The sequence below is a fragment of the Fundulus heteroclitus genome, chromosome 8 (genome assembly GCF_011125445.2).
Source record: "Fundulus heteroclitus isolate FHET01 chromosome 8, MU-UCD_Fhet_4.1, whole genome shotgun sequence".
Classification (NCBI taxonomy): Eukaryota; Metazoa; Chordata; class Actinopteri; order Cyprinodontiformes; family Fundulidae; genus Fundulus; species Fundulus heteroclitus.
Window position 1 is genome coordinate 16,547,612 of NC_046368.1, and position 22,260 is coordinate 16,569,871.

Genomic DNA, 22,260 nt, shown 5'->3' on the forward strand with positions numbered 1-22,260 from the left:
CTGTAAGATGCCAGCAGTATGTGTAGAGACTGTGAAGTGTAGAGTCGATCATTCAAGATGATATTTCAGCATGGTCCTGTAACTCAACAATCGACATTACTGCCGCTGTTCATGGTTAAGTCACCTGTTAAACAGATGTCATTACATCAGTCTAAAGATAGCGTGGCCCACAAACATACCATACAGCAGTGCCACACAATGACAGGAAGCAGGGCTGTTACACGTAGCACCGATATAAGGCCTCACTAAATGGGAACGTAAATTGTCTGGGTTACTGTAATATTGCTCAGACTCTAGCTTGTAAAAAAAAAAAAAAAAAAAATCAAACAAAAAACAAAAGAAGGTGGGAAATGAAAGGAAAGAAGCAGCCTGAGAGAGAACTGGCCAGGTTTAAATGCACGCTTCAGAAATGAACTCATTACATATTAAGCTTTCGGAAGATTAGAAGTGCAAAATGACTAAATATAATTGTGCTGGGATATAATAATGTTTTAGGATGGTCTTAATGCCTACCTTATCAAGTATTAATTGCCCAAAACACACACAAAACAACAACATTGTCTTTAGATTTTATAAAAAAAAAAAATCATGTAATTCATGTGTCTTGTAGTTGTTCTAAACTTACTTTCACACTATTAAAAATGTATCCGTATGATCGTTATCAAGTTGCTGTTTGCAGCATTACACCAATCGGCTTCAGTGACTCTTGTGCATGGAGCCAGTTAAAACTTTATTTATGTTTATCAAAGCTATCCAGCAACCCGTAACACTGTGTCAACATCTGCACATTAAACCTCAGGGGGCCACAGCCCCGTGTGGTCTTTGGCAAATTCTCTGCTCTCTCACTGTCTTCTTTCAGGAATGTAACACACACACACACACACACACACACACACACACACACACACACACACACACACACACATACCAAAGTTATTTTTAGAACAGGCTCTATGTGGAAAGTCTCCTTTGTGCATTTGGGGCCAGGGTAGGATCTGTCTGCCTGAGCGTTTACATGAAAAGCCCAAAACTCCATTCTGTATAATCATGACAGATTTGTGACTTTTGTATTTAAATTAAAGATTTTTTTTTTAACAAGGCTATACGTTCCAATTTCAGTAAGCTGTGGTGCTTGAAAGAGGGATCACCATTTAGAGGTTTTTGCACTACTGCATGAGGGTAACAATTAAATCTAATTAAATTTTAAGACTATAAAGAAAAGACTACTGTTAATGAATTTATATGAAACAATCAGGTATTACATATCACATATCACTCAAGTATACCAGGATCACACATGAGAGACAGAGAGAGAGAGAGAGAGAGAGAGAGAGAGAGAGAGAGAGAGAGAGAGAGAAAGAGAGAGTACAGCATGTCTGTGTATAGAAAGCTTAAGTGTTTTCTTTTTTCCTTCAGAAGTGGTTCACTGTTTGTAAACAGTATTGTCAATTAATGTTATATTTGGTTTGGCCCACTCCATTCTTGGTGGTCCTTAAAATTAATGTCATCACGCTTCCGTTTTTCTGGACTTCCTCTTAGAAAAAACCTTCTCGTTTCTCCTTGCCCCCTTCGGCCAATCACCGAAAAGCAGTTTGTTCACATCAAAACTCCGCTCAAGTCCACTCGATCTGACCCTGCTCCTGAGCAGGGCTGGAAAATCCCAAACTAGCCCTGAAAAAAAACTATTGCTAAAATGCTCACAGGGCAAGTGGAGAAGAGCGCGACAAACCGAGGAGGTGGAAATGGGGCTATGGGCTGCACATCCTACATTTATGTTAAATAGTCATGTTATCAGTCATGATTTGAAATTCTAATTAGATATTTTTTAATTATATTCAAACTCTTTTAGATGTAAGTGAAAATCTGATCTTGTTCCTTTTGTAAATTTGTGGCTTACTCGGTCACTTCCCTATGACTGTCTAGCTCAATATTAAATGTAATGCAACCCAAACAAATGTAGAAGCTCTTGTTGCACGCAGATGACACGTGTGAACATAACGCATCTCCTGTTGCTAAATGTTACTTCCTAAGAATGTTCCTTCTGTTAAGAATGAGCTGCTGGACAAATTAAAACAACAGTTTTGAAGTAAAGTTTGAGTATGTGGGCTGTTTATGTAGTCTTGTATTTCCCTGTTGCATTATATACAGTACGTCAGTTGACGTTTCCAAAAATATCAGATTTACGTATCCGTTTGTTGTCCTCTTGTGTTCTGATGCTATTCCCAGGTAAATACTCATGTATTGTTGTTTTTTTACTACCTATAATGACTCCACTGAGGTATAATTCAATTGATGTGCTGTATATTGCACCTCCACTCCCATAAATAGTTATTAAAAGGAAGATGACTTTTATTCTGTAGGAAGTTATGGGGGTGCAATTTATTGTCATGCCTTGTGTTTCACAGACAAGATACTGTCACGTATTCTGACTGAGGGTGTAGACACGGGTTCCTCTCTGTGTGTGCATTTTGGTCAGGTTCAATTTTAGGTATTTGCGTTTCGAACAACATAAACAGTTTCAGTTGCTGGGAAAATGTTAAGTTCCACATTAGTAACGGATTTGTGATGAAAAAGGGACATGGAAGTATATTTAAAAACAAAATTAACAGAAACCTTTCAAAAAGTCGTTTCAATCTCTCATGAGTTAGAGTAGTGCAAAATTAAGCTCCACATTACTAATTTACCAAAACCAGGTTTAACAGTCATTCAGCTGGCCTTTCACGCTAAAGCTCCCAGCTACTCTTCAAAAATAAGAAATTCAGTCTTATAATGAATTATTACTTAATTCAGTTCAATTCTGTAAATTTTTACTGTGCCAATTGACCAGAAAAAGTCAATTCAATCAAATCATGCAGACAGAATCCACATCACTTACATACATTCCAACTGATCCTAATTATAAAAAATTGAATTTATTGTTCAAATTGGTTAACAAGTCTTTTATATAGAAACCCAGCAGATAGCATTGAGCTGTTGACTTGCAGCATTCGCTCGTACGGAGCATGCATGCAGCGACAGTGGAAAGGAAAACCCCCCTTTTGCAGGAAGAAACACCCCAGCAGAAGTATACGTAAAAAAAAAATACACCGTAACACTTATTCAGTACTTTCTACATTAAAGAAAAGTGAAAAGGTGTTGGCAGCCCTAGCTTGTTTCAAGCTGGACAATTTTGTTAAATTATATTTTGTAACTCTTTATTCTGTGACTGAAAACAGCAAACACGGATTATTGCCACACTTTCAGGGGTGAGTTTATTTGTCAGGTTTGCAGGTACAAACAATGATTATAACAACTATTTCCATCACTTGCAGCATAAATCAAGTCTAAAACAACAACCCACAGTATGTTAAGCAATCAGCTTTTATTTAGTGAAGCAAAGGTTGTTTTTAAACCTTTAAAAAAAGAGCTCTCTATAGGCAGATACTCTTTGGAATACAACCCTTAAAATGTAATAGAAAATTGCCAAAGTAGTTACTAATGGAATTAAACCAGTATGAGTAAAAATGATGATGTTGGCGTTTTACAATATAACTCATACAAGTCGGTTCCATGGGTATATTGTCACAATATTTGGTTCATAATTCTTCATGGCTCTAAACCTTTGATGAAAAAAAGGTTTGAGGGTTTTTAAAGATAAAGCCCACACAAATAAATAATAGTCTTCTTTCATAGGTTAGATTATTGAGAAAGGTGCTTCAAAAATCAGTTAAGGGAACAGCATTCCCTATTAATTCATTGTTGGTTCCATCAAATGTATCACTAGTTTAACAACTGGATAGACAAGCAATGCAGAACTGTGCAGAACTGTGCACATATCAAAATTATTCTTTCAAATTCAAAACTACAGTCACAATCTCTCTCTCTCTCTCTCTCTCTCTCTCTCTCTCTCTCTCTCTCTCTCTCTCTCTCTCTCTCTCTCTCTCTCTCTCTCTCTCTCTCTATCTCTATCTCTGTTCCAACTTGGATGGCATCAATGACACCAGTTTAGCACCTCACCAAATGTGCTCAGCATGTTCCAGACTGGTGTGTAAAATGTCTGTGAGAGGATCAGACCACATAACGAGACCACCATGTCCCCGCTTGGCCTGGCCTGGCCTTCCACACTTCATTCAGCTCGAAGCTAGCTGTTTTGTTAACTGACCTGACCGGAGAACAGATGTCTCCAAAAAGGGCAAAGTCCTTTCCTCTTTTTCGAAACGTTTGTGTGATTTTATGAAGATGGCACGTGGGCTACCATGCTTTACTGTGAGCTTTTTCCCTCTGAAGTGAGGGATTCAGAGTTGGACGTAATTTATGATCATTAGAGACTTAATTAACCAGGAGGGAAATGGAAAATAGATAAACTAAGTCATGGCTGTTGTTTGCAGTGGTTGCAGGCTTTGAAATAGGAGTTCGTTCAGCTGGTTAAATTGTTATGAGAAGATGGTCATCCATCTCCACGTTTGAAAGGTACCAGAGGACTCATTTGGCAGAACGGCTTCTGTGTTGATTCCTCTAGCACATTGGCATGCTTAATAGGCTTTCACTGCATCTTCATTGCACTTATGCCATACTTTTTTCTGCATTGGTAAGATATCTTCGTCATATAAACCTGTAGAGATGCACTAGTTAAAGATATTGTCGCTGAACATCAATCTTGTAAAGGTCTGACCTGCTGTTTCCATTTTTTTTTTACCAATTCCAATTTCATTAAAAATAAATAAAAAATACCACAAAATAATTTTTCCTTTCTATAAAATTGAAAGTCTTAACATTAACATGTTTGCGTTAAAATTAAACAAGGATTTTCTCAAAAACATCTTCAAGCTACAAAGTTATAAGTTTTAGTGATTGGTATGATTAGCAGAGTTAACATTACTAATAACTATATATTAGTCTCCATTTGCGTTTGATCTAATCACTCATTCGAACCGGTCATACATATAATTGTCTGATTAGTCACAAGAGATTTATTTTTATTTATTTAATCTCTTTAAATGTGTGTCAGGTTTAAAATGAATCGATTTAACCCATTCAAGAGGTTGAGGAGTGGCCACAAGAAAAAAATATTTTCAGATTTCAGAATCAGAGGACAAAGATGGAACTGCTCGTGCACACACACACACACACACACACACACACACACACACACACACGCACGCACACAGGTTGGACTCATTCACTTCTCACAGTCAACTGTGACTTCGGTCTGAATGCAAAGAGGACATTATTGTAGTTTTCCAACCGCAACAAACTCCAGAAAAACACGTCACAGCCCTCAGCAGTTTACATTCAGGGTTTTAATGATTCTGATCCAATCACAGACACAGCAAACGGCTTGATCATACAGAATTTAAATGCGCCTTTGCAACTAAGCTTCTCAGCTTACAGCCATTAATATTCATCAAGGTCTGAGTTTCTGATCTGCCATTACAAGTTTTACTGCTGCCCTGCTTTAGAAAATGATGAAAGCATTAAGGTAATCCTTTCACTGGCGTTTAAGCACTCTCAAAGTAAATGGGATGAGAAAAACAATGAGTAAAAAGTTTGATGGTATGAAAGAATCTAAATCGGAATAAACAAGTAGATCAGCTTGATCAAATTACTTCATTGTGTTTGTTGAGGTCGAAACTTGGCAGAAAATTTACCAATAGTAGCATCTATATGTAGCCAACAAATGTTAAAATGCTAAAGGTTTAAAATAGTTCATTGTTTGGTTAATTTAAGTTATTCAGATATCATGACATTCAACACTAATGTTGAGTGGCTCCAGACTGATAGGTGTATAATGCAGGAAATGTGAAGCCATGGGGCTTATAATGATTTTTTAACTGCATTAAACCAAAATACAATGTGGCCATTCTGACAGTGCCCACCCTAACTAGGTTTAACTTCCCACACATGCCAAAACAATCTCATGCTAGCAACAGATTGCTAGTGTGGCCAAACACCGTTGCTTCTAATGTTGCCAATAATTCTGTTTACAGACAAATTTCTCTTTTTCGTTGTGGTTTAATTTTCCCTGTGACATGTTTTAAAGAAGGTGAGAAGAAGAAGTTTTATCTTACCATAAACCACATTTTCACATGAAGAGGTAAAAAAGTATGGCTTTCAGCGTACTTTATTGACTGTAACTGACTTGCTTTGATTCATACTAAAAGCGTAGATATGTTTTCTTGTAAAAGATTGTCTTTTATTTCAGCACATAAGATGAAAGACTACAAAACTGTGTATTTTTCAGGAGTTATTGAAAATGGCAGCTGGAAAAGCTTGAAGCCAGGAATGTAGCATCAATCCATGATAATTAAAATGGGTTTATTTCTGTTCTAATCTTTGGTGATAGTGAATATCTTTTATGTTACTGGATAGTTTTTTTACTTCACACTTTGCAGTTAGATTTAAGGCCAGAAGGTGGGCATTTTATTTTTTTATTCCTCCCAAAAGCTGGAATAAATGAAGGCCTGGCAACATGCTCTCACTGTCTGTCCCCACCCTCAAGGTTGAAACTCAAATTGGTTCCCACAGAAGTAGAAAACACCAACCATGTGTTACCAGCCATTGCCAGTATCTAGCTCAGATTCAATTGTATGTTCCTGTAATACAATGGCTCATTATTTAGAGACTCACACACACACAACACACACACAGACACACAATGGGGCGGCTTCAGGCCATCAGATTAGTGGAGATTGACCCCTTCTCCACCCTGAAGCAACTTCCTTTTTCCTACGGACCAATCAAAAGGCTGGCCTGAAAGAAAGTGTAATGCGAAACCATGGGGTCCCAGTTCAACACTTTAAACCTTGGCCACAGCTGGAGGGCCTTCAGAAACAACAGCTGTGGGCCTTCACACTCTCTCATTCTCACTCAGTTTCCCTCCTTTGTTATACACTGGTCGTACCCAGCATCCGCTGCCTGCTCAGTTTCATTGAGCAAGATACAGCCGCACACCTCCAGAGGGCTTTGTGGGATTTTACGATGTAGACCACCGCTCTGGGTTAGCAGTTTTTGTTAGATTCGCTGTACATGTGTCACGCTCCATCCATCTCGGCCGGACACCCTGGATTTACAAGCTTAGAGGCTACCCAGGTTGCATGTACGATCTTGTCAAAAATATCCTGCAGAGGCCCTGCCAGGGTCTCCCTGTTTAAAGTGTGGCGGGTGGATGATGCAGCGTGTCCTCTGTTTCCTCTCCCCCCCCCCCCCCCCCCCCCCCCCCCACACACAGCTGAGCGCCGGATCCGCCTGCAGCTGCGAGGTCAGCCCTGACGGCACAAAGAAGAAGAAGTCCAAGAACCTGTAAGTACTCCCTTCTCAATCTCGTTTAAGACATGGTTTGTGAGGATAAGTAAGAATGGAAATAGCGGCGAGGCAGCTTGGACGGAGATCGCAGTTCAGGAATTAGCCTTTAATTTTCGGGCTAATTTAAACAAAGATCAGTTTCACACCCGTGGTTTAACAGCTATTGTTCTGAGACGATTTCTTCTTTTCAAACAAAAGGCCAATGATGTTTTTTTTTGCAGCTGAGACATCAGGACCTTCTCTAGCGTTGCATTAGTTTGGTCGTTACCGGGCTGTTGTTGTGAGAACTTCTGGAAGTTACACTTCTACTTAATTAAAAACTATTTTGGCCTCCAGCAGAAATTTATAGCGACAACCCGGTCCGCTCCTTTCAGGTAAATCTGCTAAGTGGACTGGTGAAACATTGGGTGTGAAAAACTGAGGTGTGCAGGACCACATGTGTGTCCGACACAGTCAGAGGTGTGAGAAGTGTATATGTGTTTTCTGGTGTGTCGACACCTTTGTGATTCATCAGCTGTTCACTCTCCTCTCCATTAGATCAGAGCATTTCTTTGCACTTAAGGGCCATAAAACAGAGGCTGTCAAAAGGCTTGCTAGCTGCCTTTTTGTTCTCACTGTCAGGCTGTTTTTTTTTTTGTTTTTTTGTTTTTTGCTGCTGTTTAGCTTAACAGCAGATTAAGCGATTAAAATTCCACAGCTTTGTTTTACTCCAGGAGTCTGGAGTAGTATTTTTTGTTGTGCTGCTATTAACATTTAACATTGATTTAACTCAGCATGAGTGATTTATTTATAGTATAAATAAATATATTTGTAAAGTATATTTAAATGCCAGGAATCAATGATTGTGTCATTGTAGATGTTGGGCATAGGTTTAAAATTTTGTTTGTAGCCATAGTTTAAGGAAATAAATGATGTCAACTAGCCAAAGAGATAGTGTTAGATCCTCTGCTGACATGCTGGCAAAGTAAGTGAGACACAAACACAGTCAGTGTTAGTTGCTGACATCATTTGCTGTCATTGCTCTGAGATAATTGCTTGATAGCAGCATATAAAGATACATCTTCAAGGTGGCACCAATTAAAAAAAAAAATAATCCATGATCAAATCAAAAGCCTCAACCCTTTCAATGCAATGAAGTTTAAAACGGATTCAGTGGAAACGTCACTTGAGGTTAGAGCTTTAAGATATGAGATAGACCAAACTGGGCCTTGCAAAAATATTCACACCCTTTTTTTTTAATACATCTTGTCCTATTTACACAATACACCCTAGCCCTAAACAATACTTTTAATTTCACTTACAGTTGCAAAGCTTTACATATCCTCGGACCAAAAAGTAGACAATTCTTCTTTACAAAGTAGCTCTAGATTGGCTTTAGAGGACATGTGAATATCAGTTTTCAAGTCATGCCACATATATTGTGATTGACTGTGACGTTTTTAAATTACATACTAGTGGAGTCTTTTTATAACAAGGTGACTAGTGAAGGCAACTGTTTACTCTGAGAATTATTTAAGTAAACGGGGGCTCAATAAAAATACGAAGCGCACTTTTCAGATGTACTTATTTTTACCGGATACCATGCTATGCTCTGTGCTTATTGAACAGAAGATTTCAGGCAGCTACATGGTCCATTAGCTACATTCCTATCATGTAGCAGCCTATATTTCCTTCCTTGCCACAGTTCTATATGCTGACTGATGTTTTTTTTATATTTTTTTTTAACAAATGTCTGGTAAGTTTTCCAGGTGCAGTGACCATTAGCTTGAAGGAGTCATATATATGATGTTTGACAAGAGGCATCTGCTCTACGCAGTTGTGACTCCGATGACAGCTGCATAAAGGAGAGTAGTTTGTCTTTTGCTGATAAAGAGTAGATCTTGTCATGATGCGGTTCTCTTCTGTCATCGTAAATCAATAAACTGAGAACAAGTCACAAAGCTTGTCATGCACTGCGGGATCTGTATGTTAACACAGCAATCCTCGTGCCCCAATGAGCTCCCAACGTCGTTAGCTTATTGCATTTGTTTAATTGGTCCATAGTGCTTCCTGACATTTTTCATTCGGCTGGTCTGAAAAGCAGCAGCAATATCTACTCACTCATAGAAAAGTAACACAACTAAACATGTTCTGAACACAATATCTTTCTTGTGTGACTCAAAGGAATACAAATTCAATATATGTCGACGCTATAGATTGAAATCTCCGGCTTCCCAACCGCGCACAAAGGAAATGAAATTATTTCCTCCAGATGTTGAAGGCTGATATGTAACCTACAGAAAGAGCCGTGGGAGCCAGGGGATGGACGTCGGCGTGTAGAAGAAATATACCTCGCAACTGCAAAACCTGTCAGAGCTATTTATAGGTTTAGACTGTGCTCTCTGACCTCTGGCTAAAATCGTTTTCGCGCTATCCCCATCCAGTGGGAGCGCTAAAGATTTCCTCTTATCTCATCTTTACTAATAATTTTCAGCGTGTGGCTTTGGTGCTGGTTCCAAATTCAGTTCTCGTTGAAAGACTGCAGCTTAGAATCAGTCTCTAATGCCTTGTGTATCTAAAGGACTCTCAGAAAGAAGCGAAAAATAACCCCGCAGATAATGAAAGAAGCCTCAGTCCCAGTAAAGTTGCCCCACAGTCGGTATGGGGCAACTTTAAAACTCATTAAGCCATAGTGAGAACAAACCGACAATGACGCAAAGGGGGAAAAATGTCCGGGGATGTCCTGGAGGATGTTTGATTCGGTGTAGCTCCAAGTCACAGCCTACTTTGCCTGTAAGTTTCTGCTGCTAACATTGTGGTGTTAGATACCACAGGGTACCTTCAGAGGTCTTGAAGGGTATAAGTCTTGGTCAGAGAGTGTTGTGTTCACAACCCGTATAGAACCAACAACATATTAGGAAAGAGTAGTCAATATGTTTTTCGCTCAACTGTGGAAAAATACAAGTAGCTCACCACGTTCTATGGCTGCTTTTCTCTCTTTACAATTCTTCAAATCAAATGGCATTCTTGTCAATCATATATTATCTATCAGGCTCCCTTTACTTCCTTAACAGTATCTTAACATTTAATCACCTTTTTTTGCCTATGCTATGCATTTTCATGCATTTCTTCATGTTTCCACATGCCTGTTCACTTCCTATGCTAAGTTTTCTGTAGATTATCTTCCAGATCTCTGTCTCTTATTATTTGCCCTATAAGGTCAATCGAAGTATTCCTTGATGTATACCTCTTCACTTAGTGTAATGGGATTTTTTTTTTAGCCCCAAGAATGGGATGCTAACGATTTAGCAATTAGTTCTAGACTTCTTCACATGAGAAAGAAATCTAGACAGATGCTCGACAGACACACTGAAACACTGACTGTCTGTTTCTGATTGTCTACATATTATCAGTGGAATTGTTTACTGAGAAATCTAGTAATGATGTACATGATTTTTCTTTTACCACAGTATAGTGTGTAAGTAATCCTCTGTGCTGTTAAAATCGGTCCAGCAGGAGTTACTATTATGTAGGTGACAAGAGTGCTCTAGCCATGCCATACACTCCTGACTTAGTTTATGTTAACCACCCTAAGCTGCTGATGTAACAAGAACTCTCTGGATTATATTTAGCATTTTGTAAGGTGTCATAGCAGCGTTAAATAATATATAATAAAGCTGATAATCCTCTTTTTTATTTTAAATTTGTAAAGAAACATTGAAGTACGGCTAAACTGCGATGAAGGGATAGTTTACAGTTTTTGAAGTGAGGTTCTGTCAAAAGCAACCAGAGTTACCGACAGTGGATATTTCTCTTTTTGGTCATTTGGGGAAATCAAGATAAGCTAACTGAAAGTCAAAGAGGAGTAAAATGGACTTTTCCAGTGTTAAGAAGAGCTCCACTCTGAAAAAAAATAATGTAGCAGTTTATGAATAAACTCAATTTAGAACCTCTAAACATTTGTCACTGTTATTTACAGAGAAGTCGATCATTGGTTGGGTGGGGTAGGTGCACCACCAATTACTTCTCCTGCTGAAACAGGACAGAACATTTCATGTTGTGGGTAAGAATAGCTGCGTGATTTAACTTTAAAGCAGAGTGATAAGCAAAACTATTTTACTGGTTTAAAGGGATGCTATTCTATCGAGTTTTTACACCGCCTTCGCTAGCTATGCATTACGTGTTCAGTACTTAGAGTGTGTTTCATAACCTTGCCTGCAAGATGAGTTCTCGCAGTATTTATGCGTTCACAAACACACGAGAATCCATCTTGTACCGCTCCGGCTTCAACCGTTTGTGTCCGAACCAAAACGGTTCGGGCCAATCACGTTGCAGTACTGTGGCTTAAGGCGGGACATACCGGTGCCACGAAAGCAAGAGCTGCTGAGCCCACAGCCGAACCAACATAAACTTGGCATCGCAGGACACACACGTAGCTGCTGCTATCGCATCTGTTTTTATCAGAAACCACAATTTTATCTTTGAAAGAAAAACAGCAAGAAGTGCCTTGACTAGCTGGCCAGGTTATGTCTTTCCCACACAGCAAGACCATTGGTGGTGCACCGCCCGCTCCTCCCATTTACTGTATAAATAATAAAAATAATTAGCTTTTTTTCTAAATAAATAACCAATGCAAGCCGGACAACTGTTGAAAGGTTTATTAAACAAAGATTATGGCAAACACTGTGGCATTTTTCAATGATTCATTCTAACTGGTATTTGCTAGATGTTAAGTGCTTGTAACTACAGCTGCCCAGTATATAGAATCCCAGTCACCACTGCAGCATTAATTTGTGCAAAATCGCAAAGGACTGCTTCAGTGTAACAATCACAGTCCATTCAGTCACTCTCTGCTTCTTAGTAATACATTTCGCCAGCTGAATGGACTTTTTCCAGCCTTATTCTCAACATCCCGATTCAGATTTCACCGAGTAAAACGCTAAAGCTCAAAAAGAGTGATGGCAGCATCTTCATTATGATGGAGGGAAGCAAGCAAGACTAGGGAAATGGGGTTTAATTTCAATCCATACCACCATATACCATTGAAATCACAATTGTATAGTTTACCAATTTCACATGACTCCATAACCCAGAATTTCTGAACTATCCCTTTAAAAAGTTTTTGTGAGGGTTTTTGTTGTCATACTCCAGATGTTGTACTGCTGACACAATAGGATTGCACATGCATTTTTTTTAAACACAGCTATATAGGTTTGATTTTACCACAGTGCTCAACTTGATCGGCTAACTTTTAATCATGGAGTCACATCCATGCAGTTTGATTCCACTCGTTTTACATTCCTGCAAAGACTTACCGCCACAGCATACTAGTCAACAACCTCGGTGCAGAAACACTGCAATAAAAGAGATTACGTAACAATCTCAGAGTCAGCGGGTTTCAATGGGCTCTACCAACGTTTGCTGTACTGGTCAGTGGAACAGATCATTGCATTAGTCGAGCTTTGTTAGAGGGACAAACTTTATCTCCGCTGTAAACCCCTGCCAGACCCCAAGCAGAAGGATTCCATCTCGTGAGCGGCTGCCTGTGGATTGGGTGAGCCCAGGGTCCGCCTTCTCCAGACCCCCCTGAACTATATAAAGCTCCAGCAGAGTCTCTCGGGGGGTTTAGAGGAATGTGATTGCCAAACAAACCCCTGCGTCCTGACCAGCCGCCACTCCTGACATACGCTTACATGCAGCTACATTCATGCCAGCGTCAATGTTTCACACCATGGTTGATTTCTCAGAGAAATACCTGGAAAGGTAAGAGCAGGGCTGGATTTCTTTCTCTCTCTCTCTCTCTTGATTAAAGGAGGATTTAATTCATGTCCTGCTGGAACGGGTGCTCTCAGGGTGGTAAGGAGGCTATTCGACCTCTGCTTGGATCTCATTTGACAGTCTCAGTGGGGGAGACGGAGCCCCCCCCCCCCCCCCCCCCATGAGAGTGAGGTGCTGGAACTATTTTGGAGGAAGATGCTTTAACTTTAGCTCACGGCTGTCCCCTTTTTCCTCTTATATCCAACCTGGATTTCAGGAATAGGACTGCGCATGTGGTCTTTGCAGCCAGCACAGTGATTCTGCTCAGAAGCATAGAGTTCCTTTTTGTAGTCCTGAGTGACGGAAATCGTCAACGTGACGGCGCTACACTTAAGGAGCAAACACGGGACGATTCCCCTTTGCCGTATTACTAGAAAGAACATTTTAAAAAATGGCTGTGCATCCCTCTTTTCCTTTTTAGTTGGTGCTGCGGTGCGAAACATTGTGCGCTTTACGGTTATTTGTTTATTTTTGGCTAGCTATCTCAGAGACTAAATTGTTTATCGGCCGTATAAAGTTACAGACATCGTGACACTAAACTTGACCCATCATCACGCTCCGACAGACGCAAAACACACAAACAGGCCCCCGCTGAGGCGCGCTCCTGTCTGTGTGTCAGGCCCTGTTATTCAGCTCCAGTCCTTCTGTCAATAGACCCGAAGAGGGGCCGACCCTCACCCTCTGTCGTCGCTCTACTTTCTCCACGACGTTACCCGTCGCTGACGGCTTACCACGTCTTGAACGTACGTCTAAAATAAACAAAAAAAAAAAAAAAGCAAGGCAGTGGGTTTGCTCCCTGCGTGTACGCGGTACGCCGTGATCTGCATTATGTCCGCCTGCCGCTCCCCCCCCCCCACGTGCCGCCACCGGAGCCTTTCCCTGAGAGTGCGGCCTACTTTTCCCAGCGCCCAGGAATAGCCAGAGGGGTGCTATTAGTGCAACTAATGTAAGCCAAGCAGAGAGGGAATACAGGCGCGTTGGAAGGCGCAGATAATTACAGGGCGAAAGAGCTCTCGGTTCCCCGCTCAAGCGTGAGGGCTCGCTCGCAGACGGACGCGAGCAGACAGCGGGGCGGATTGGCTTCTGAGAGCTCGTCCGGGCGGCGGAGCAGAAATGTCTGGCCCGGCTGGTTACTGCAGATCAAAGATCATCTTAATTTGATCATCTCTGGCAGAGCATGTGTCAGCCTCTTAGCGGATCAAGTTAAGTATGAGAGGTTAGTGGGTGTATTAAATCAAACGGAGGGTGATACACGGCTAATGGTGTTAGGGGCCTGACCGGAGCAGATGATGTGTGCTGCGAAGTGGAAACAAGGCAGTTTAACATGGAGAGGTACCCCAAAAAGTGTTTCGAGTGCAGGGAGCAGAGGGAACAGGGGACGCTTGAGAAATGTGACTGAACCAGTGACCAAGAGTGCTTTTAGGTATAAGAAGTAGTAGCTTATGCATTGGCTGTGCAGTGTGTCTGATTCCCCTTTCCCCCTGTTTTAACTTTGTTAAGCCTTGAGCTATTTTTGAAACTTTACTTAGGGAAATAATCCAAATACCACCAGTAACAGCTCCTCACGTGTGAACTGACTCGGTGGATTAGAGACACTTGGGGAAATTTCTAAGCAGCGAGTCTTCTTATCCTTATCCTCTGGGGATGTGGGACCATAACGTTTTCTCATTTGAGAGAGAGAGGAAAAAAAAAAGTAAAGAAAAAGTTAAAACTGAATATTAGATTTTGTTCCAGAACCCTGAAAGTTTATTGAACTCAATGAAAATTCAATTCAGCTGGAAATCGTTGTAGTTTTGCTTATTGTTTTTTTTAAATAGTCAGTAATAAAATAATTATCAGTAATCAATAAATGGAACCGATTTAAATTTGGTGTTTTAAAACCAGATTAAATTTGTTTGATGCTTATTAATTTGTTTCCGATTACTTTTGCTCCATGTGGTTTTCATTTTGCTGGTTAATAGATCCTAATGTTTGATCTGTTAAGATTCAAGGCAACTCATTTGCAGACCTTGTCTAAATCCCTTTCACACCCACCAAGGCTGAAAGATCTAATTAATTTATGATATTGCTGGACGACAGGACAAATTAATGAAGACCGGTACATGCTAAAATAATTCTATTTTCTTTTACCATATAATAAATACAAAATATGATTAATAATCTTTAACTTAATTAATCTAATCACATATTCCATGAATTATTTAATGTAGGGGAATTGGCTGCTGATGGTTGACGTCAGCTCTTCGGAGGTGCAGTATCCAGTGGCAGCCACACGGTGGCAGGAGAGAAACACAGATTTTACCTTTAAGTGTTGTTTTGACGTTACTGTCTCATCACTCTCACATGAGCTCAGCCTGTTTAAAACCAGACATAAATAATAAGGCGTCTTTTGTTAGGCCAGGAGCCTACATTCCAGCGCTTATAAAATATAAGTTTCTTCTTCGCTCACATGTTTTGCCAGGACAGAGGCTCCCTTTTATTTAAAAACAGCTCTCGTCCTAATTGCCCTCAAGTCGAAACCCAAAAATAGAATTATCTAATAAGTCTTGCTCTGGTGTCATGAGTTTATCCAGCAGTATTTCCAGCCTTCGGGGCTTTCAAGAATGAGCTATTTTCAGGTATACTACATTTGAGAATCCCCGTTGTTTTCCTGAAACCAAAAGGTCTGCATTCGTGCTCAGCAGTCAGGGAAATGATGTGATTTCAGTCGAGGATGACTCACCTGGCTATATTTGAAGCAAAATGGCCTTTTACTTGGCACTGAAGAAAAATTATATATATATATATATATATATATATATATATATATATATATATATATATATATATATATGTGTGTGTAGTATAAGATTGTTTTATAATAGGCTGAAAGCTGAAAAGAAAACGAGTATTGGACTTACTTACAAGTCTAACCACACTCAAATCAATCTCCATAAAACATCCCACTCATCAGAACATAAAGGGAGCGCTTCAGCTGCTCCCTGTTCCAGCTCATTCATCCATTTGTGCGGGCATGTTTGGACTTTTCCTGTCCCGTGGTTGTAAGTAAACTAATTTCCACAGCTGGTTCTAGTCTCCTTACTTTCCAACGTGCACAGACAGCCTCCTCTCTATTGCCTTTGTACATCAGCGAGAGATTTCCAACACCTGCTTCTGGCACGACAGCATCGGTCAGGCAACTGTGAGTTGGCAGAGCGGCTCTTGGAAGTGGTCCTCATGGTGCGTGTGTGTTCGTGTACTGTACTTATACTTGTCTGTAGTTCCATCCCGGTGAATACTCGTTTGAATGAGAAGTGTCTATATCTGGAAGCGCCGTTTCTTAATTTGGCGGATGCGTTCTCTCCTGAGGCCTGTGGCTGGGGACAGCTTGCCGTGATTAGGCCTGGGCAACTCACGGGGCTGCGCTGCGTTATTAGCAGGCCGCTCAATCCACAGTGGAAATCAAAAGCAGGGACTCAGGAAATAGGTGCTGAGAGGGGTCACATCCCAACGAGGCAGCACGTGCTCCAGGTCGGGAGAAAGGCAGGACGCGCACCATGGGATTATGGGAATGTGCAGGATCCTCTTAGACCACATGGGTACTCAAACCTGGGTCTCTACCGCGGACGAGTCTCACCGCGCTCATTTTGTGTGAGATGGTTGGAAGAAAGGTGATCTGGAGGATTTTGGATGCCAACTCTGGAGGAAGTGGAGATGCTCCTGTGCCCTGTTGCCCCTGCCTTGGCTCAGCTTCCGCTCAGCAACCTCTGTGGACACGGCGAGGACGGCGTGGTGAACCAGATGAGTGAGGACTGACTCTCTCCTCCTCTGCCACATTGCTTCTATCGAAAGCACTGATCGAGATATTAGATTGACAAGAAAGACGCCGGCGCGAAGCGGGGGGAAAAGAGGCGATTTGCCTTTTGGAGAGCTGTCCCGCCACCATAACTCGGCTGAAGGCTACAATGTAAATTTACATTTTTGTCTTTTTACGCTGTTTACTGGTTTGGTTTTATGTGGACCGACTTTGCGGCTCAGCTGATGATTCCATACTTTGGATTGTTTCCGTTGCGGATTGCAGACTTGGAAACTTATCTGGCTTCCTTCCTGTGTTTTCTCCTTGCTCTCCATTTTCTACCTCACCCCCCACCCCCCACCCCCCACTACTCCCCTGCATTCACCTACCTCCCGATCTTCCCCTTCCACCGTCTTTCTTTCTCCCAGGGCCAAAGACATGAAGAATCGGCTGGCTTTCCTGCGGAGGAGGAATGAGTCCCCAGGAAGCAACCCAGCCGGGAAGTTAGACAAATCCATGAAGTCAGTCAAGTAAGTGGCCACTTCCTGACAGCGTGTGCGTGTGGGCGTGAGTGTGAGACAGGTTTGTGGATCCCAGCCTTTGTTGGAAGGCAGACATGTGGGCAGCAGGAGAGACAGCGGCATCTTTGTAGTGCAGCTTTCAGGATGTGAATGAATGAGAAGACTGATAGAAAGAGAGATGTTCGTAAAGCCATTGCTGCACGCGTTAAGCTAATTCTAGTAGTTGCATAGAATAGACAGAGGAGCATACCGTGATCTTTATTAGATTTTGCATAAAGACTTGGATAAACATCTAAATTTTTTTTTTTGCATCGCATTGTAAAAACTATAGATAAGTGGTTATGGTGATGTTTTCGACCGACTTATAATTCAAACAATAATCCAAGATCTATATTTGCTCTGATACACTTTTTTTTTTTTACGAATACTATTTTTTTTTCAAAGAAAGTATTTGTGTGTGTGTGTGTGTTTATATCTTACTTTTTTGTATTTAAGATCCTAAAACACAGAAATCTGCAAACTGATTTAAATGCTGGCTCCACTGCTCAGTAACAAAACAGTTGGCCGTGATTAAAACAACCGAAGCGGCTCAGTTTGGGGCTTAAAAATGTGGATTCCTGTGAGGGGAGAAACCTTAGAATGCATTCATTGTAAGCATGGAGGCACCAGGGGGCAGACACCATGGGTTGGTGGTGGGTGGTCCCCTACAACCCCCCGAACACCTCCTGATTGGCTGTCCGAAGCGCCCCGCCCCCTTTTTCTGCAAACTGCATTGAGAGGGATTATAAAAGCCAACCCCCTCCACAGAGCAGCAGACTGACTCATGTCTGGAAGGTGCTGCCACTTCCCTCCAGCCTCAGCTGAATGTGTCAGACCGCAGCGGAGAGAAGCCTCAGACAGGATCCGTCCGCTCACGCGTTTCCACTCATCTGCCCGGCGGAGCCTTTAGATCCTGCGGATGGGTCACACAATGAGAAACCTGGCTGAAATGGGCTTGCTAAAGAACCGCTCTGCTTTCATCTGCAGGCCCACCCCAGAGGAAGCGCTCAAGTGGGGGGACTCGCTTGACAAACTCCTGACGCACAAATGTAAGTTTCCCCCCCCTTTTTATTTTCTTCCTTCCTTCCTTATTTACTAACTAATTGAAGGCTTAGGCTCCCCCTGCATGTCTCGTGGGGGGTTGGGAACTACAGAGACATGTGGATTACACGCTTATACTGATCTGAGAGGGCAACCTGCTGCATAATTCCTTAATCCCAACACACAAACCCCACAGTTTACAAGGCGTTGTGTCTTAAGATGTTAAAAATCCAGTTTATGTCCGATTGTGATATATTTCTCTTACAACTGACACTCATCCAGCCCTACATCTGTTTCTCATTCGGGGGCTCTCGGCCCCCTTTTTTTTTTTTTTTTATTCCCCTTGCTTCTCATTTCCTCTCCTCCACCTCTTGCCTCACTGCTGCTCTCCAGAGTGAGGTAAGAGATGACGGCGGGCCTGCTCGGGCTCAGCTTATCTGCCCGGGTGATTCATGGGAGCGGAAAGGTGCAGAGTGGGTGGACTCGGTTCCTGCCATTCTTTCCCCCTTGATGCCCTCTTCCTCAAATCATTAACCGAGCAGAAACTTAAAAAGGGGCCCAACTGCTAAAGTTGATTTGTGTTTTCCCCTCCCGAACACAAAAACATCCCATCTGGTTGTTCCCTCGCAGGACTGCTCCGATGAATATTAAGAAACGACACTGTTGACGGGCAATTTCACTCACAGGATGTTTTGGACTGATAAGTTCTGCCCTGCTGAGGCTCCCCCCCCCCCATCTCAGCCCTCGTTTTATTAACACCACATGACTGAAAAGGCCGAGCTATTTTAGGAGCTGAAACTGCAAGGAGGGCTCCAATGGCGGGGGTTACCATGGCACTTCGGTAAACTCTTCTCTGTTTATTCTCCTCCCCTCTGTTTCCTCTCAGATGGTCTGGCAGCCTTCAGAGCTTTCCTGCGCACCGAGTTCAGCGAGGAGAACCTGGAATTTTGGCTAGCGTGCGAGGAATACAAGAAAATCAAGTCCCAGTCCAAGATGGCCTCAAAAGCCAAGAAAATCTTTGCTGAGTACATCGCCATACAGTCTTGTAAAGAGGTGAGAGAGTCAAGTGGAGGCGGTTGCTTCGAAAAGCGTCGTTCTTGCATTTTGTTTTGTTTCTGTTTTTTTCTTACAAATCTCTCTCTGATTATGCCCTGCAGGTGAATCTGGATTCGTACACTAGGGATCACACTAAGGACAACCTGCAGAATGTGACGCGCTCCTGCTTTGACTTAGCACAGAGGCGGATATACGGGCTGATGGAAAAGGACTCATACCCCCGCTTCCTGCGCTCGGAACTCTACTTGGACTTAATTAACCAAAAAAAGCCCAGTGCCACATCGACCTCATCCTCCTCATAAGAGACGAGGAAGGACACAAGGAGAAGTGAAAGATGACGACAGACACAAACGGGGCAGACTTGAAAACGGAAACCCAACAGTGGTTGGGATGTGAGCTTCATTGTTTGCCTTTGTCATTTTTTTTATTATTATTATTATTATTATTGTTGTTGTTTGTGTGCGCGTGTATGTCATCCTGTTCACTAGGATTTTTGTTGTGTGACAAGAGAGGCTCAAAAGTTATGGCACTGCAAAGGAATGTAGTTTACAGTTACCAGATGGATGGGTGAATGGATGGATGGATGTTACTAAATTCACAAAGGCCCAAAAAGCAAGGGCTGGAGCAGGAAATGGACGCCTGTCTGATCACTGTTTCTGATGTGCTTTTTTTTTTTTCTTTTTTTTTTACGCTGATGTCAGAAAAAAAACAGAAAAGATGCATTTGTTTTGTTGTCCAGTTGTCGTGGAGAATAGGAGGGGTTGCACCAAAAACCTGCAGACGTGAAGACAGTCCGGTACTGTTTTGTCACTTTTTCCCTTTATCACAGTTTTAAAACCCTTTGTTTGGTTCACCACATTCTCCTCAGAAGGAACTTCAAAGCTGTTGGTACGTTTAAAATGTAATTTTTTTTTCTTCTTCATGTCCTTACCTGTGGAGGGCAAGGTGTTAGTATTATTATTATTATTATTACTTTTCTGTTAAACTTTCCATTCACTCAAAGCTTCTACGAACGGCTCTCTGCCGATTCAATACAAGACTGGACGCGACTACAGAGACGGACAAGCAAAGAAAACGAACGGCTGAATCGCAGTTGTGCTGAAACGCCAATGTGAGAACTACTCCCACTCCAAGCACATTAATAGTTTGAAGCCTGAGTTGGAAAAAAAAAGGGGGGGGGGGGGGGGGGGGACCACAAAAGACGACGACTTGCTTCCTGCCTCCAAAGACTATTTCCTGTAAGGAACTGAAAATCCGGAAGAAGACAACATCTCCTTTAACATTGTAGCTCATTCTGGACTAATCAGGAAGCATTCTCAGGACATTGCTATTACAGGTTACGGCTTGGTTTATCTTCTTCACTGTTACTGGTTTTCTGAACACACTTTTTTTCTTTGTTTTGTTTTTCCCCAACACGCTTTAGGGATCCAATCTGCACTCCCTTATCCTACTGCGCTATGCACAAGAGTTGCTCATTTTCTGGCCTGGGTGGGAAAAAAAAGGAAAAAGAAACGTTTTGTGTGTACCAAGGTTTGCCTATTTATTTAGATTAACTTGCTGGATGCTTCTAAAGACACACCTTCGCGTCCTCTAAAGCACTCGCCCTAAAGCTTTTTACTTTCCTCTTAACCACCAAACAGGTCCAATGCTGTCCTGAACTTTTAAGTGCAATATTTTTATTTTTATTTTACTTTTTTTTTATTATTTTATTATCATGTTTGGATTGTTCATTTATTTAGATAAATTTGTATTTTGTAACGGGGAAGACGGAACAGCTTGAGCTCTGCATTACCTTTTTATTTGTTAAGAGAAACAATACTTAGAGCTATAAGGTTGACTTAACGTAAACTTCAAGAAGCATAAAGTAGTTTATCGAGTTTTAAGCGACTGATTCTGTGTGTTAACACCCTAGCAGCAGGCAGCTGGGGCAGTAATGGTTGTAAATATAATTCTTTAAGAAAACTATGTGATAACACATTAAAAATAAACAAAAAAGAAGCAAACCGGTCTCTGTTGGTATGAGTAAGGGACCCAGCTGTATCTATGTAAATACAAGAGACTCAACTATAAGATGACATGTATTGTTAAAAAATAGTTTAGAGCAGGTACAGTCTGCTCTTCTCCCCCCTGGTCATACACTGCTTGTAAGGAGTTTTCTGAAATGCATTTGATCATTTTCACTGTTTACAAGTCAAAATGCATCTCCTATGATAGCAAGTGAAAACAGTAGAGTACAATTGGTGTCATTGCTAATGATAAATAAACCGACTGACGAAATAATCTGTCTGGTGTCAAGTGTTTTTTTGTTTTTTTTTATACCATTATGACATGGATGTGCCCCAGCAAATTGTTCAGAAATGCTTCAAAGGATAAGTTGTAAATAAATGGGAGCTGTAGGTTTAAATGGTCAATCATGACATGGGTTAGAAGTTTATTTATTCTCTGGATTTAAAGGTACATATAAAACCATTAAATCAAGAGGAAGAGATTATTTAGGATTCCCATGTTTTGTTATTTTGGATTGCTGGCAAAATTATGACTGATTTATTGTATTTTTTTTGATAATTTCCTTGTTTCTTTGTTTGTAGTCAGACATTTAGATGTAGTAAGATTTAAATAGCTTGGGAAAGCCCAGATAATGATGCCCTGACTTTAGAAGGGTCTGTTAATCGAATAAAATTTGGCTTGTGTGCGTTCCAAACACACCGCTTCCTCTTGTGGAGCCATGATGAAGAAGATTGCCGAGACACG

At 41.3% G+C, this 22,260-nt stretch overlaps 1 protein-coding gene across 7 annotated transcripts in view; it reads left to right on the plus strand.

Moving 5' to 3' along the window:
• The window catches only part of rgs3a (regulator of G protein signaling 3a), a 181,361-nt gene extending 159,570 nt beyond the window's left edge, over positions 1 to 21,791 (plus strand). For 5 of the 7 annotated variants that reach the window (XM_036140213.1, XM_036140212.1, XM_036140209.1 and 2 more), the window contains 5 exons: positions 7,208 to 7,278; positions 17,281 to 17,382; positions 18,400 to 18,461; positions 19,340 to 19,506; positions 19,611 to 21,791. In XM_036140213.1, coding sequence (XP_035996106.1) covers positions 7,208 to 7,278; positions 17,281 to 17,382; positions 18,400 to 18,461; positions 19,340 to 19,506; positions 19,611 to 19,811 — 603 coding nt within the window. In that variant the 3' untranslated portion in view covers positions 19,812 to 21,791. Of the gene's footprint in view, positions 1 to 7,207; positions 7,279 to 12,494; positions 13,024 to 15,972; positions 17,024 to 17,280; positions 17,383 to 18,399; positions 18,462 to 19,339; positions 19,507 to 19,610 lie in introns of those variants that run through there. The other 2 variants (XM_012874500.3, XM_036140210.1) reach the window with 2 other exon arrangements.
• The last annotated feature ends 469 nt before the right edge of the window (positions 21,792 to 22,260 follow it).